Below are 15,262 nucleotides of genomic sequence, written 5' to 3' on the forward strand. Positions count from 1 at the left end.
ACCGCCTTTGTTTCGAGGTGACTTGTGCCACGGCTTGCAAACGTCTTCTGTGGGAATTTCTCCCAGGTGTTTCTTGGGGGTGGGGGGTGGGAGGGGGCTGGTGAGTCGAGTTGAGTCTATTCAGCATTTGTGCGCTCGACCAACATTTGTTGAAGTGGTGAAGGCCCGCGGACACTTTCCAGCCTGCAGGGGGGCGGGGTGGGCAGCCTGACACCCAAGGCCAGGGCCTCGGAGGAAGGAGGGGGCGATCGCAATGAGCAGGACGAGGCCGGGTCGAGGTCTAGGGGTAATCCTGGTGGAGGAAACAGCAAGAACAAGCCCCACAGACCCGAAGGAGCTGAGAATCGGGGACGCGGAACGAAAACTATCGGCCGGAGCCCGGGAGGGTAGTGTGGGGCATGGATGAGGTTGGTCAGATCACGTAAGGTCTTGGAAGCAATGGTAAGGCGTTTGGGTTTTGTTCTAGAAAAATTGTTTTTGATGTTTATTTATTTTGGGGAGATAGAAAGAGACAGGGTGTGAGCAGGGGAGGGGCAGAGAGAGAGAGAGAGAGAGAGAGAGAGAGAGGGAGACAGAATCCGAAGCCGGTTCCAGGCTCTGAGCTGTCAGCACAGAGCCTGACGCGGGGCTCGAACCCATGAACCATGAGATGAACCAGAGATCAGGACCCGAGCCGAAGTCAGACGCTGAACCCACCAAGCCACCCAGAGGCCTCTGTTTGTGTTTTATTCTAAACCCAATGGAACCCGAGTGCCCCCCCATCCTTCCGGGAGGCAATGGATGCGGTATATTGGAGTTGCATCCTTGTTAGATGGCCCGTCATGCCTTGGTTTGGGGTTGCATTCACTGGCCCCAGGGTCACGTTCTACTTACCCTGTGCCGTAGGGTCACGAGGCTTTGGAAGTTCTGTATATCACATCTCGCCACCCCCCCCCCCGACCCTCCCCACCACCAGGGTTAAGCGGGCTGTTGGGGATCCCAGTTGGATTGTAGAGTTCCCGATCATTGATGCACATGACTTGGTTCCTGCTAAAAAACCACAGCTCTGGGCAGAGAAGTGGAGCTCCCCGTAGACTAGCGATTGTTCTTGGGGGAGGGGGAACCTGTCAGTGTTCATTCCACAGGCATCACCGCTCTTGAGTTTCAGCCTGAAAAAGCAGTCCTTGCCATGTGACCCGCAGGGTGCCACTCTCCCCTCTTCCTCTCTCCAGCTTCCACTACTGAAGCATTGTTGGGCAGGTGTCAGTGGGTCAAATGGGTGTCATTAATATCCCCTTTTGACAACCTCCGCATTGGAAATGATGAGGCAGTACAGTAATTCCCCCCCGCCCCCCATAATACTTTGGGGATACATCCCAAGACCCCCAGGGTGTGCTTATAACCACAGATTGTACCAAACCCTACATATACAATGTTTCTTCCTATACATACGTACTGAGGGCACTTTAATTTATACGTTAGGTACGGTAAGACATTAACAACAATAAGTCCTAATAAAATAGAACAGTTATAACAATATGCTGTAATAAAAGTTATGGGAATGTGGTGTCTCTCAAATATGATAAACTGTACTCACCCGTCTTGCCAAGATGTGAGATGATGCAGTGCCTACGTGACGAGATGAAGTGAGGTCATTGACATAGGCCCGGCCGCACAGTTGACCTCTTGACCCAACTCCGGAGGACCATCTGCTTCTTGCACGAGGTTGACCACCTGTTAACTGGAACCACAGAAAACAAGCAAAATTTAGGATACAGGGATTACTCCAGGGTATGGTGGTTAAGAGCAAGGTCTCTGGAGCTTTGTGACTTTGAGCAAGTTAGCAAATCTGCCTCCACTTTGCCCACCTATGAAATGGGATCATGGTGGTATCTACCTTATTATCAGTTGAAGGATCCACTGGGTCCCACGTACAGCGCTTAGGGCAGTGCCTGACCCTGGGAAGCTTCTGTCATTTCTATCATTGTTTTTCTTTTTTTAATGCTTATTTTTGAGAGAGAGAGAGAGAGAGAGAGAGAGAGAGACAAAATTCAAAGCAGGTTCCAGACTCTGAGCTGTCAGCACAGCGTCCGACGCGGGGCTCGAACCCACGAACCATAAGATCATGACCTGAGCTGAAGTCGGATGCTTAGCCGACTGAGCCACCCAGGCACCCCTCATTCCTACCATTCTGTCTCCTCACCTACAGAGACCTGGAGGAGGGAGGAGGTCATGTTTATGCACCTTTTCTCCTGCTGGGTACATTTTCATGCAGTTCCTGCGCAGGTGGGAGAGACAGGAGTACCTCGGAAAAATCCTCCAAATTAGTAACCACTCTCAGTGATACACCAGGATTTCCCATCTCACTCACTCCTGCTGCTCAAATCCCCAAAGCCTAGAAGCTCCCTGTGAGCCCGGGGGGGGGGGGGGGGGGGGGCTGGAAGGGAGTCACCTTGTTAATTGTTAACGAGGGTGTTGTCATCCGAGGTTTCCTGGGACTTTTGGGGGTAGCCAGGCTTGAAGGGAGCAGAGGATTCCAGTATCTGGACTTATTAATAAACCTTGCTGATTAGAATCTAGGTGGGCTCCTCTTATTTTTACAGATGAGGAAACATCCCTTCACCCAACACATATGTCTGGAGTGTCCCAGCACTTTCCCAGGAACATGGAAGGCACAAGAAGACAGGAGTACAAGACCTCTAGGGGAACTCCCTACAGATTGTACCAAACCCTACATATACAATGTTTCTTCCTATACATACGTACTGAGGGCACTTTAATTTATACGTTAGGTACAGTAAGACATTAACAACAATAAGTCCTAATAAAATAGAACAGTTATAACAATATGCTGTAAAAAAAAAGTAATAAAACTCCCCAGGAGTCCCCCGTCCAGCGTGAGAGGCGGATGTTTTGAAGTAACCGCACAGACACATGGTCAGAGCTGGTGATGAGTGCCCGAAAATAAAAATACAGGGCTCTGTGGCGGTTCTGGCAGGAAGATGTGATTGATGGGGGCACCCGGGGAGGAGGGGTGTCCCAGGAGAAGGAACCATCCGGAGAGGTCAACCAAGGACAGGGGAGGGTGGGGACGTGCATTCCCTGCCAATCGCCAAGGCAGGCGGGGCTGAGGGCCCTCTCGCTGGCTCTGCAGAATGAATGGAAGATTAAGTGAATTAATGGAAGCCTGTGTCCCCAGGCCGAGGATGCTGGATGGAGAATGGGTTGGGGACAAGCCACATAAGGTTTTCTCAAGGAGTTTGGTCTTGAGGAAAGGGGGAGTCATGAAGGGACTGGCATACTGGAGTGAGCAACCCCAACCCCAGCCATGAAAATGGGATGGTTGTACAGTGTTCCTCTGTCCTGCCCTCCGAGGCACCCAGCCTCCCACAGACAATAGGACTGCTCTTTATTTTAACAGCTAATGAATACATACATTAAAACAAATCCTGTCCGTGGCATTATCTAGGATGCTTTGCTTTTCTAATGATGTAATCAAAGGTGTGTATCGTATAAAATATCAGGAAGGTTCCAAAGCGTAAATAATGGTTTGAAACTCTTCCCGCTAGAGACACCCTTCATAAACGCTGATGTGTTTCCAAGCATCTACACGTTGGAAATTCTAGTTTTGTATCTGGCTTTTTTCATGTAAATATCATCATGAGACTTTCTCCTGGTCATTCAATATTCGGTAAAACTTAATTTTAAATGATTTTATATTTCATTAAATGAACAAGTCCCTGCAGAGACATTTACATGCTTTACAAGTTTCCAGTTATCACACTGTAATCAAAAATTCTTGTGCTTAAATCATTGTCCTCAGCCCTGACCATTTCCTGAATTTAATCCCTTGAAGTGAACTTGCATGGCCAAAGACTTGACTCTTTTATTTTTATGTGTTTTTTAAAAATTTTTTAACGTTTATTTATTTTTGAGGGAGGAGGGGCAGAGAGAGAAGGAGACACAGAATCCGAAGCAGGCTCCAGGCTCCGAGCCATCAGCACAGAGCCGGATGCAGAGCTCGAACTCATGAACCGTGAGATCATGACCTGAGCTGAAATCAAGAGTCAGACACTTAGGGGTGTCTGGGTGGGTCAGTTGGTTTAGCATCTAACTTCGGCTCAGGTCGTGATCTCACGGTCGGTGGGTTCGAACCCTACATCCGGCTCTGTGCTGTCGGCTCGGAGCCTGGAGCCTGCTTCGGATTCTGTGTCTCCCTCTCTCTCTGCCCCTCCCCACTCACACTCTGTCTTTCTCTCTCAAAAATAAATAAACATTTAAAAAAAAAGTCAGATACTTAATTTTCTCTTTTATTTATTGCACAAAAAGAAATAGTCTCGTTTTCTTTTTATTTCTTTAAGAGTAAGGTACAGGATTTTTATAGTTCTTTGCTAGTTGTAAGGAGGCTCTTGGAACTACCTGTTCATGTTGGTTGTCTGTCCATTCTTCCCGGGTTTCAGTGCTCTTTTTACTTGTTTCTTTTTACTTGTTTCTTATACATGCCACAGATGTCTTCTCCAAACTCCTTCCTGTCCCCAGTGCTGGAAGGTGTAGATTTATTTACATCGTACCTTTTGATAAATATTCTATTTTATGTATTTCTAGTTTTCCCATGGCTATATTCAGGATTCTAGCCATCTGGAGTTTATCGTAGCTTATGTACTTAAGCATCAATTTTAGACCTACAGTTTTAGACATACAGTATGCCTCAAATCATGCACTAGAGGCATTGCTTTTTAAAAGCAAGGATGTCTCCTTCGTTGCTCTTTTATTTTGGAAGTTCTGGAAAAAACAGTAAGACACGATGTGGAAATTGAGTAAAAAATATTGAGCAGAAAGGAAATTACTGGATGGGCCTAGAAATCCATATTGTAGAGTTATTGTGGTCACTAAAGAGGTCAGAAACAAGATAGAAAACAAAAGCAATAACCATTTAGAACGTATGAAAATAAGATTTCATTCACAAAACCCACCAGAAGTATGAAATAACTAGGAATAATTTTGTAAGGGATGTGTTAAAAATTATCAGTGTTGAGGGGCGCCTGGGTGGCCAGACTTAGGCTCAGTCATGATGTCACAGTTTGTGGGTTCGAGCCCTGCGTCAGGCTCTGTGCTGACAGCTCGGAGACTGGAGCCTGCTCCAGATTCTGTGTCTCCCCCTGTCTCTGCCCCTTTCCCACTCATGCTCTTTCTCTCTCTCTCTCTCTCTCTCTCTCTCTCTCTCTCTCTCTCTCTCTCTCTCTCAAAAATAAACATTAAAAAAATTAAAAATAATAAAATAAATAAAAATAAATCAGTGTTGAGAGAGAGACACACACACATACGCAGGTAGGGCTATGCTGTGTTGTGGGGTAAACATACTAAAGATTTCTGTCCATCTCTCCCAAGTGAGGGTTTCGCTTTAATACAGTTCTGGTCACATTTTAATAGACTTTCTGTGTCTTCTGTAGGGATCAATAGGTCAAGTTATTTCGAAAAAAGCCCCAAGTCTGTAAAATACCTGGTTTTTCGGAGAAAAAAACAAAACAAACAAACAAAACAAAAGAACAAAACTCACTGTAAAAAAATTTGCAGCGTCCAAAGGAAAAAATCACTTATGGTCCCATCCTTCCTTCTGTGATAACCAGTGGTTAATATTTTGCCATGTAGTTCTGGTCTTTGCCTAGCTACAAATAGATGTCAAACAATCTCAAATAGGTATTTTTGCACTTTAAAAAAAAAAATGATAGGATCATTTATTCTCATTATTTCCTCCAGCATAGTTTTTAAGGCCAGCTGAGTGTGCTGTAAGGCTTCCCCAGGAGAGTTCAATGCATACAGTTTCTCTACTGTCACTTCCTTATGCTAAATCCTCCAAAATGAAATTACTGTGTGTACGTAGAAGGACCCTTATTTTAGTTTTTAATTTTTAAGTTTATTCTATTTTGAGAGAGAGAGAGAGAGAGCACGCGTGCACGTGCACGAGCAGGGGAAGAGCAGAGAGAGAGAATCCTGAACAGGATCCGAGCTGTCAGTGCAGAGCCCGACGCGGGGCTCCAACTGATGAACCCGCGAGCTCACGACCTGAGCCGAAATCAAGAGCCGGCCGCTCAACCGACTTAGCCACCCAGGTGCCCCCGTAGGAACGTTTCTTTTTTTTTTTTTTTAATTTTTTTTTTTTTTTTTTTATTTACTTTTGGGACAGAGAGAGACAGAGCATGAACGGGGAAGGGGCAGAGAGAGAGGGAGACACAGAATCGGAAACAGGCTCCAGGCTCCGAGCCATCAGCCCAGAGCCCGACGCGGGGCTTGAACTCACGGACCGCGAGATCGTGACCTGGCTGAAGCCGGACGCTTAACCGACTGCGCCACCCAGGCGCCCCAACGTAGGGACGTTTCTAAGGCCCTATCTCGTCTATCTTTTTGAAGTTGTCGAAAGAATTTGACAGAATTCCAGGATCCTTTCTGGAAAGGTTGTCTGGCTTTCCAGTCAGGCAGAGATGAAGAGTGTCCATCTTAAAGGCTCAGCATGGTTAGCACGAAGGGAATGGGTTTCACATGGAAGGAAGGAAATGTCAAGGCGTAGACTGCAGGACTGGAAAAATATGTCTGGGGCACCTGAGTGGCCCGGTGACCTGGAGTTTTCAAACACGTGGGAGTGTGGTGAAGGCTTGGTCCAGGCCAGTTGGGAGGATGGTATGTTGTTGGGTGATGAGTCAGGGAGGGTTTGAGTAGAGGCATGACGTTACCCAACCGGGCTGTGCTGCGGCAGAGGGGGAGGGAGGCTCTGGGCTGGGCATGGCCACCGTCCTCTGGATCAGCAGCGGTTAGGACTCAGTGGCAGGAATGGCTCTCTACTGAAGGGGCAGGGCAGAGACACATTGGGAACCAGATTCCAGAATCCTTGATTGACCCTGACCCATGGGGGTACAAGAGAGAATCCGAGAGGGGACACCGATGTTAAGAGGAAGAAGGGCTGGTTTTAGGGGCACCTGGGTGGTTCATTCAGTTAAGCCTCCAACTCTTGATCACGACCTCACGGTTCGTGAGTTCCAGCCTTGCATCAGGCTCTGTGCCGACAGCGGGGAGCCTGCTTGGGATTCTCTCTCTCCCTCTGTCTGCCCCTCTCCTGCTCGTGCACACATGTGCGTGCTCGCTCACTCTCAAAATAAATAAATATTTTTAAAAAATATAAAGGAAGACCCGGTTTCAGAGATTCTGAGTTGGAGGCACTGCTCACTTCAGAGACGATGTTGGATCTAAGGATATCGTGGGATATTGAGGGTGGCTAGGCATTGGGTCACCACATGCAATATGCAATGCGCAGTTAAATTTGACTTTCAGATAAACAATGAGTAACTTTGTAGTGTAAATACATCCCAGATATCGCATACGGTATACGTATACTAAAAACAATCATCGTTTATCTGAAATTCGAACTAAACTGAGCACCTTGCATTTTTTCTTACGTTTATTTATTTATTTTAAGAGACGGAGAGAGAGAGAGAGAGCATGAATAGGGGAGGGTCAGAGAGAGAGGGAGACACAGAATCCGAAGCAGGCTCCAGGCTCCGAGCTGTCAGCACAGAGCCGGACGCGGGGCTCAAACCCACAAACCGTGAGATCATGACCTGAGCCGAAGTCAGACGCTTAACTGACTGAGACACCCAGGCGCCCCCTACCTTGCATTTTTATTTGCTACATCTGGCGGAGGAAGAAATCAAACTAGATGCAAAACTAGCAAGACTGGAATGAAGACTGACCGCCCGTATTTCACCTCATTCAATCTTGCATTTTGCTCTGTCATAGCCTAAAGTTTGTGGAAGGATTAAAGAAAGAAAAAGGAAAAAGCCCAGCCTACTTGATTTGATTGGCAGTGGTGAGAATCGGCCGGGGCCACGGTTCTCAGACCTCTCCCTTTGGCGGGCGGGAGCTGAGGACACCCCTGTGTGGGACAAGCGCCTGATGCCTGGCTGCGTCTAAGGGCAGAACAAACAGCTACAGTATACATGTGCACCTGTATATGTGCACACACTCAGACACGGGGATTTGCTGCTCTCAGATGCTCATGCTTGCACATGCATTTAGAAAAATGCCCCGGGTGGAAGGAGGCCTGGGGGGCTCAGTCTGTTAAGCATCTGACTCTTGATTTCAGCTCAGGTCATGATCTCACAGTTTGTGGGTTCAAGCCCCACATCGGGCTCTGAGCTGTGTCAAATCTTGCTTGGAATTCCCTTTCCTTCTTTCTCTGCCCCTCTCCTGCTCTCGTGTGCTCTCTCTCTCTCTCTCTCAAACCAAACTTTAAAAAATTCTTTTTTAATTTCCTTGGAAAGATGCTTTTAAAAAAATGCTACGGGTGGCCTCCCTCTGGGGACAGGCACCCAGAGATGGGGGCTGGGTGGAGGTAAGACTTTTCATTATCATCCTTTTCTTTAAGTATGTGCATATATTACCCTTTGAAATAAACCTTTAAAACAACTGGAATACACATTCACATAGAAAATGATTTAAGTTGTGGGGCACCTGGGTGGCTCAGTCGGTTAAACGTCTCTTGATCTCAGCTGAAGTTCACGTTGATTGCGTTTTGCGAGTTCAAGCCCCGCATCGGGCTCTGCACCGTCAGCTTGGGATTCTCTCTCTCCCGCTCTCTCTGCCCCTCCCCTACTTACACTCTGAATCTCTAAATAAATAAACATAAAAAAAAAAAGAATTAAAAAAATAGGAGAAAGTGATGACGTTGTGACACAGTTTCCCAGAGGGCAGAGGAACGTCCGTGCCGGTGGCTCTCATGTACCTTGTTCACTGTTGTGGTGCTTACAATAGTATCTGGCACATGGTAGGCACTAAATCAATATTTGTGAAAGGGGCGAGGGGCTGGTCCAGGCATCGTGTGATCTAAGCACAGAAGTTTAATTTCACACCTGCTAGAAAGAGGCAGTAAGGCAGCCGTGTGCACGGTGTTCAGAGCCACGTCCTTCAGCATGCCCTGCGGTCATTCACGAGACATAGCTGAAGCCTTGGGAGCGAATTTATCACCGACGGAGAGAGGAGGGCAAGGTGCTTTCCCCAGCGGGGGTGGGGGCACAGAGGGGCAGGATGGAAACAGACTGATGGAGGCGGCCAGGGGAACGTGTGCCCTCGCGATCAAGGGACAAGAGCTTCCGGAAGGACAGATGGCCGACAGCATCCAAATACTCAGGCAAGACAGCCCTGTGGCTTTTCAAAGGACGGGATGTCTGTTAGTAGTTTTTCCAGGGGGTCGGGGGGTGGGAACAAGGTGCCTTGTATACAGAACACCCTTCTAGCATTTGGGGACACTGCCTCCCAAGGGCAGGCTTTGGTGGGAAAGTTCATACCCCATGCCATTTCTTTTAAATTTTATTTTTTGTTAATGTTTATTTATTTTTGAGAGAGAGACAGAGACAGAGTGCAAGCGGGGAGGGGCAGAGAGAGGGAGACACAGAATCCAAAGCAGGATCCAGGCTCCGAACTGTCAGCACAGAGCAGGGCTCGAGCTCACAGACTGAGATCATGACCTGAGCTGAAGTTGGATGCTTAACCGACTGAGCCACCCAGGCGCCCAGTCCCCCTATACCATTTCCCAGGTTGTCAGCCCTGCTCAGGGCTGAATAGTGACCGCTGCTAGACTTGGTGCCTCTAGGCCCTGACTTGGGTGACTACGGGGCTAAACTGACCCTCTGGTTTTCTACTTTCTTGTCAGAATGCTGTTTCCAAGTACGGCTCTCAGTTCCAAGGCAATGCCCAGCACGACGCCCTGGAATTCTTGCTCTGGCTTCTGGACCGTGTGCACGAGGACTTGGAAGTCTCCTCCCAAGGGCCCGGGTCCGAGAAGGTTGGCCACTCTTTCTTTTCTTCATTTTTTTTTTTAAATGTTTATTTATTGTTGAGAGAAACAGAGACAGTGCATGAGTGGGGGAGGGGCAGAGAGAGAGGGAGACACAGAATCCGAAGCAGGCTCCAGGCTCTGAGCCATCAGCACGGAACCCGACGCGAGGCTCGAACTCACGGACCGCAAGATCATGACCTGAACCGAAGTCGGACGCTCGACCTACTGAGCCACCCAGGCGCCCCTCCTTTCATTTTATAGTTCGCAAAATCTCGGGGCGCCTGGTTGGCTCAGTGTCCGACTCTTGGTTTCAGCTCAGGTCATGATCCCAGGGTCATGGGATCGAGCCCCACGTCAGGTTCTGCCCTGCGTGTGGAACCTGGTTAAGATTCTTTTTCTCTCTCCAACATAAAATCAAAATTATAAAGTTTGAAACATCTCCTTTTTGTCTATATTCTGCGCATTAGTATGGCCGTCTGAGGCCCTGAATACCGTTCGTTATTATTTTGAGAAGATACCGTTTTATGTTTATCACTGCTTCCTGGGTGATGTACCCCATAGAACAGGATTTCTCAACCTTTCTTCTCAAGACAGGATGGATGACTGCATGTGTATACTTAGCATTCCCACATTTTAATGGAACCCCCAACCTTTGGGAGTAAGAAAGCACTAAATTATTTCTAACAGCCACAGTTTATATATATATGTAGAGAGAGAGATTATATATCTATATCTATATCTATATCTATATCTATATCTATATCTATATCTATATCTATATCTATATATCTATGTCTCACAGTTGATTTATCAGTTGTATTCTCTGTAGGCTTTGCTAAATGAAGATTAATGATAGGTTCTGCTCTAATGGTCTTTTATTTCTCACTTAAGAAAGTCAAAGCAAGAGGGGGCACCTGGGTGGCTCAGTCAGTTAAGCCTCCGACTCTTGATTTCGGCTCAGGTCATGGTCTCATGGTCCGTGAGATCGAGCCCCACACGGGGCTCTACCCTGACAGCACAGAGCCTGCTTGGGATTCTCTCTCTCCCTGTCTCTCTCTCTCTGCCCCTCCTCTCCTCGTGCTTTGTCTCTCTCCTTCTCTCAAAAATAAATAAATAAACATTAGGGGGGAAAAAAAGTCAAAGCAAGTGAAGTCATTGTACCACAAGTGAGCAAAGTTCTTTTTTTATTTTTAATTTTTTAAAAATGTTTATTTTTGAGAGAGAGAGAGAGAGAGAGAGATTGAGAGCATGAGTGGGGGAGGGGCAGAGAGAGGGAAACACAGAATCCAAAGCAGCCTCCAGGCTTTGAACTGTCAGCACAGAGCCCAATGCGGGGTTGAAACCCACGAACCATGAGATCATGACCTGAGCTGAAGTCGGACGCATAACCGACAGAGCTGCTCAGGCACCCCAACAAAGTTATTTTAACAATGTCCATGAAGATATATGCTAACTAATTTGGATGTAAATTTAAAAAAATAAAACTAATAATAATGAAAAAAAACCCAATGTCTATGAAGAATCTGCTGTAATTTACAAAGGTTTCACAAGCTTTGGTAATTAATCAGGCACAGGTTGCTTTGGATGTGTCTGAACACTGATCCAGATGCGGTCACAAGAAGAACTTTACTGGTTTTGTTTTAAGTTCCCATGCTTCTCATGAATCAATTAAAAAAAAAAAAACCCTGGAGGTGGGTCTTTCGGGCTGTCCCCTTCCCACCCCTTTGTTGTTTGCTTGGAGCCCATCATACTAGAGTAATAGTGAAGGAATAGAGGTCACAGTCTTGTAGAATGAAAGTCTAGATGTCTAACACACTCCTGATGGCTATAGTTAATCATCTTGTCTCAAATACTGGAAATTTGCTAAGAGACTAGATTTCAGGGGCTCTCACCGCACACAGAAAGGTAACCAAGGAGACGGATATGTGAACTACTTAGATTATGGCATCGTTTTGCTATGTATGTATATACCAAGGCATCACGTTGTATACCTTCACTATGTACTGTTAAAAAAAAAAAATTTTTAATGTTTGTTTATTGTTGAGAGAGAGAGAGAGAGAGAGAGAGAGACAGAGTGCGAGCAGGGGAAGGGACAGAGAGACAGGGAGATATAGAATCTGAAGCAGGCTCTCGGCTGTCAGCACAGAGCCCAACGTGGGGCTAGAACTCATGAACCATGAGATCGTGATCTGAGCTGAAGTCAGATGCTTAACCAACTGAGCCACCCAGGCACCCCATGTTCCTTTCTCTTTTAAGACAACGAGTTGGAACTTTAAGAAAAGGAGGGCATGGGGCGCCTGGGTGGCGCAGTCGGTTAAGCGTCCGACTTCAGCCAGGTCACGATCTCGCGGTCCGTGAGTTTGAGCCCCGCGTCGGGCTCTGGGCTGATGGCTCAGAGCCTGGAGCCTGTTTCCGATTCTGTGTCTCCCTCTCTCTCTGCCCCTTCCCCGTTCATGCTCTGTCTCTCTCTGTCCCAAAAATAAAAAAAAAAAAAAAAAAAACAAAACAAAACAGAAAAGGAGGGCATAACCATAGATGTCTCAAATAAGATTAGACCTATTTTAAGCAGTGTAATGTCATTAAAAGCTAAGAGTTTGTCAGAGCTGGAAAATCCGTCCCTTCTGCTCAGGACAACAGGTTGCCAAACACAGGGAACAAGGGAAGTAGTGATTGCACAGTGCCCCTCAGATCACGTCTTGGGTGCCTTATATACTGAGTAACTTGTCCTTGATGGAGTGCTGCTAGGATCATTATCTCCATTGCATGTACGAGTAAACCAAGAATCAGAGAGGTTGAGTAACCTTCCGAAAGCAACACAGCTGAAGAAGGGACAGAGTCAGGGTTCAAGTACAAGGGGGTCCGGCTTGAAAGCCTGTGTTCTTATCTTAACAAAAGCCACCCCAGTCACCCCTAAACACATAAAAGAAAGCAAAAACATCACCACCGCAAAACCTAGGAGGACCACACACTCCAAAGTTATGGTGTTTTGGGGGATTGTGTTTCTGGGTTGTGGGATTATGGCTGTTTATTCTTTTATGCACAGTGATTTTCTGTTCATCTTATTAAGACCCTTTTAGTTGCAAGTGACAGGAATTTAACTGGATCCAACTTAAGGAAAGGGCATTTATTGGCTTTATAAATGCCAACGGTATGTTATAAACTTGTGATCCCAGGCTCGCACCAGCTTCAGGTAAGGCTAGATCCAGGGACTCAGATGATGTCACTGGGTCTTTGGCTCTCTATGCCTTGTTGGCTTCATTCTCAGACCAGCTGTGCTCTTGTGATGGCAAGAGGGTCACGTAGTCTTTAGAGATTCAGAAAAACACTCAGGGAAGGATCTGATTGTCCCAGTGAGGTTCACATGTCCATTGCTGGGCAGGTGGCCCACAGAATGAAATATTCTGATTGGACACGCCTGGGTTGTGAATAATTTGTTCCTGTGGTGCATCTAACTTGATGCCTTTCGTGCTTATTCCACTACTGACACATAAGAGACATTCGCCAAACTCCTGAGTGGTTGAATCGTTACATAGGTGTCAGCCTCTACCGTTTGTAAGGGTGGCTCGGGTTTTATAGTGAATGAAGACTTAGGTTAAGGAAGTTGCCCAAGGTCACCTAACTCTTACTTGGGGGAAATAGAATGGAACCCGAGTCTGTTTCAAAGTGCACTGGATCTCTTTCCTTATCACGGTGTCTCGTGCCTCCTCAGTTCCCCAGCAGAGATGAGCGGACACTACAAGACCAGCTTCCTTCTGGCTGCACAGGGAAGGCGTCTTGTCCTGTGTCCCCCTCACCACCGCTGCCCCCTCCCTGGCTGTGCCTGGCGGCTCTTCCTACCTGGAAAGTCCAGGGCTAGCTAGACAGCCTCCTAAATTGCCTTTCAGTCTCCCTCTTCTGTCCTTTGATGGTTGGAAAAGGCACTGGGCTTAAGGGCGGAGAAGATCACAGAGAGGTTAAGTAACTTGCCCCAAGCCACACAGCAAGTAGGTAGAAGAGTCAGCGTCCACATCTAGGAAATGTGACCCAGGGTTTGTCAACTTCTGCACTGGGGCCAGATAACTCTTTGCTGTGGGGGCTGCCCTGTGCGATATGCATTTGTAAGCATTCTTCTCCCCACAGGTTGTGACTCACAACCAAAGATGTCTCTAGATATTGCCAAATGTGCCCCGGGGGTGGGGGGTCGGTGGGGTTAAAATCCTGACATTTGCTCTCTCGGAAAATTGGGCTGCCTGTGGAGGCCCGGCTGGGGACGCTTGAAGGTCAGGAGCGAGCTGACACGAAACTTCATTTTCCCTCTTGCAAGAAGAGGGCCAGAGCAATTTTTTTTTTTTCTTTTTGAGGTTATTTCTGTTTCAAGACCTGTGAAGGCCATAGAAGCTAGGTTTATTTGAAACTGGAATAGAAAACACAGGGACCGCTTTCTTCTCTGTCACCGGAATGATTCTCAAATCTGGCGAAAAGGGCTTATTTTTACCGTCCTGTAGACACTTTCACACAGACCGTCTTTTTGGGAATTCATTATATAGCACGTGCACTCTTGCAGAATTAGGAACGGGATGGGGCGAGGAAAAGGCCCAAGACGGTACCGTTTATTAAGCACCTACTATGCGCCCTGCAGGACACACACATCAGTTTTTCTATTTGAATGGTGGCATAGTGAGGTGAGGTGGATGTGTGACTCTTTTAGATGTGGAATGAGGCTCAGAGAGATGCTCAGGGTCGCTTGGTTAGCAGAGTAGAGCCAGCCTGCTCTGACCTCCAGGTCCACACTTCTGGAACCACTCTGTTGCCTCTCAGCCCAGCCTCGCTCAGGATTTTCTCCTTCCGGACCCCACCCTGGGCGATCCTGCCCACCGCCGTCCCTGGTGAGCCGTGTTAGAGGTTTTTTTTTTTGCAGCTCTCCCAGCAAAGTACCAGAGCAGAGATTGGAATCCAGGCAGCCAGAGCCTGGAGGCTAAATCTTTTTTTTTTTTTTTTTGAGAGAGAGAGAGAGAGAGCACAAGTGGGAGAGGGGCAGAGAGAGGAGGGCAGAGGATCCGAAGCAGGCTCTGTGCTGACAGCAGTGAGCCCGATCTGGGGCTTGAACTCATGAACCTCGAGATCATGTCATGAGCTGAAGTCAGAGGCTCAACCGACTGAGCCACCCAGGCACCCCCTGGAGGCTGATTCTTAATCCTGCTTGTGTGCTGTTCACTGAACTGGGTAGGGTATTGAAAAGGGGAGACACAGAATGGGAAGCAGGCTCCAGGCTCCGAGCTGTCAGCACAGAGCCCGACGCGGGGCTCGAACTCACAAACCGCGAGATCAGGACCTGAGCCGAGGCCGGACGCTCAACCGACTGAGCCACCCAGGCGCCCCTTGATGGATTTGAAATTAAATTTCAGACCTTGGTATACTTCCCTCCGAACACTTCACACGCGTTCCTTTTTCCTCGGCTTTTTCCTTGGCTCTTCTAAA

At 47.4% G+C, this 15,262-nt stretch overlaps 1 protein-coding gene across 4 annotated transcripts in view; it reads left to right on the plus strand.

Annotated features, from left to right (window-relative positions):
- The window catches only part of USP43 (ubiquitin specific peptidase 43), a 61,855-nt gene that overhangs the window by 739 nt on the left and 45,854 nt on the right, over positions 1–15,262 (plus strand). For all 4 annotated transcript variants that reach the window (XM_058703354.1, XM_058703357.1, XM_058703355.1 and 1 more), the window contains exon 2: positions 9,680–9,811. In XM_058703354.1, the coding sequence (XP_058559337.1) occupies positions 9,680–9,811 (132 nt within the window). The remainder of the gene's footprint in view (positions 1–9,679; positions 9,812–15,262) is intronic.

This window comes from Neofelis nebulosa, chromosome 16 (assembly GCF_028018385.1).
Source record: "Neofelis nebulosa isolate mNeoNeb1 chromosome 16, mNeoNeb1.pri, whole genome shotgun sequence".
NCBI classification, from domain to species: domain Eukaryota; kingdom Metazoa; phylum Chordata; class Mammalia; order Carnivora; family Felidae; genus Neofelis; species Neofelis nebulosa.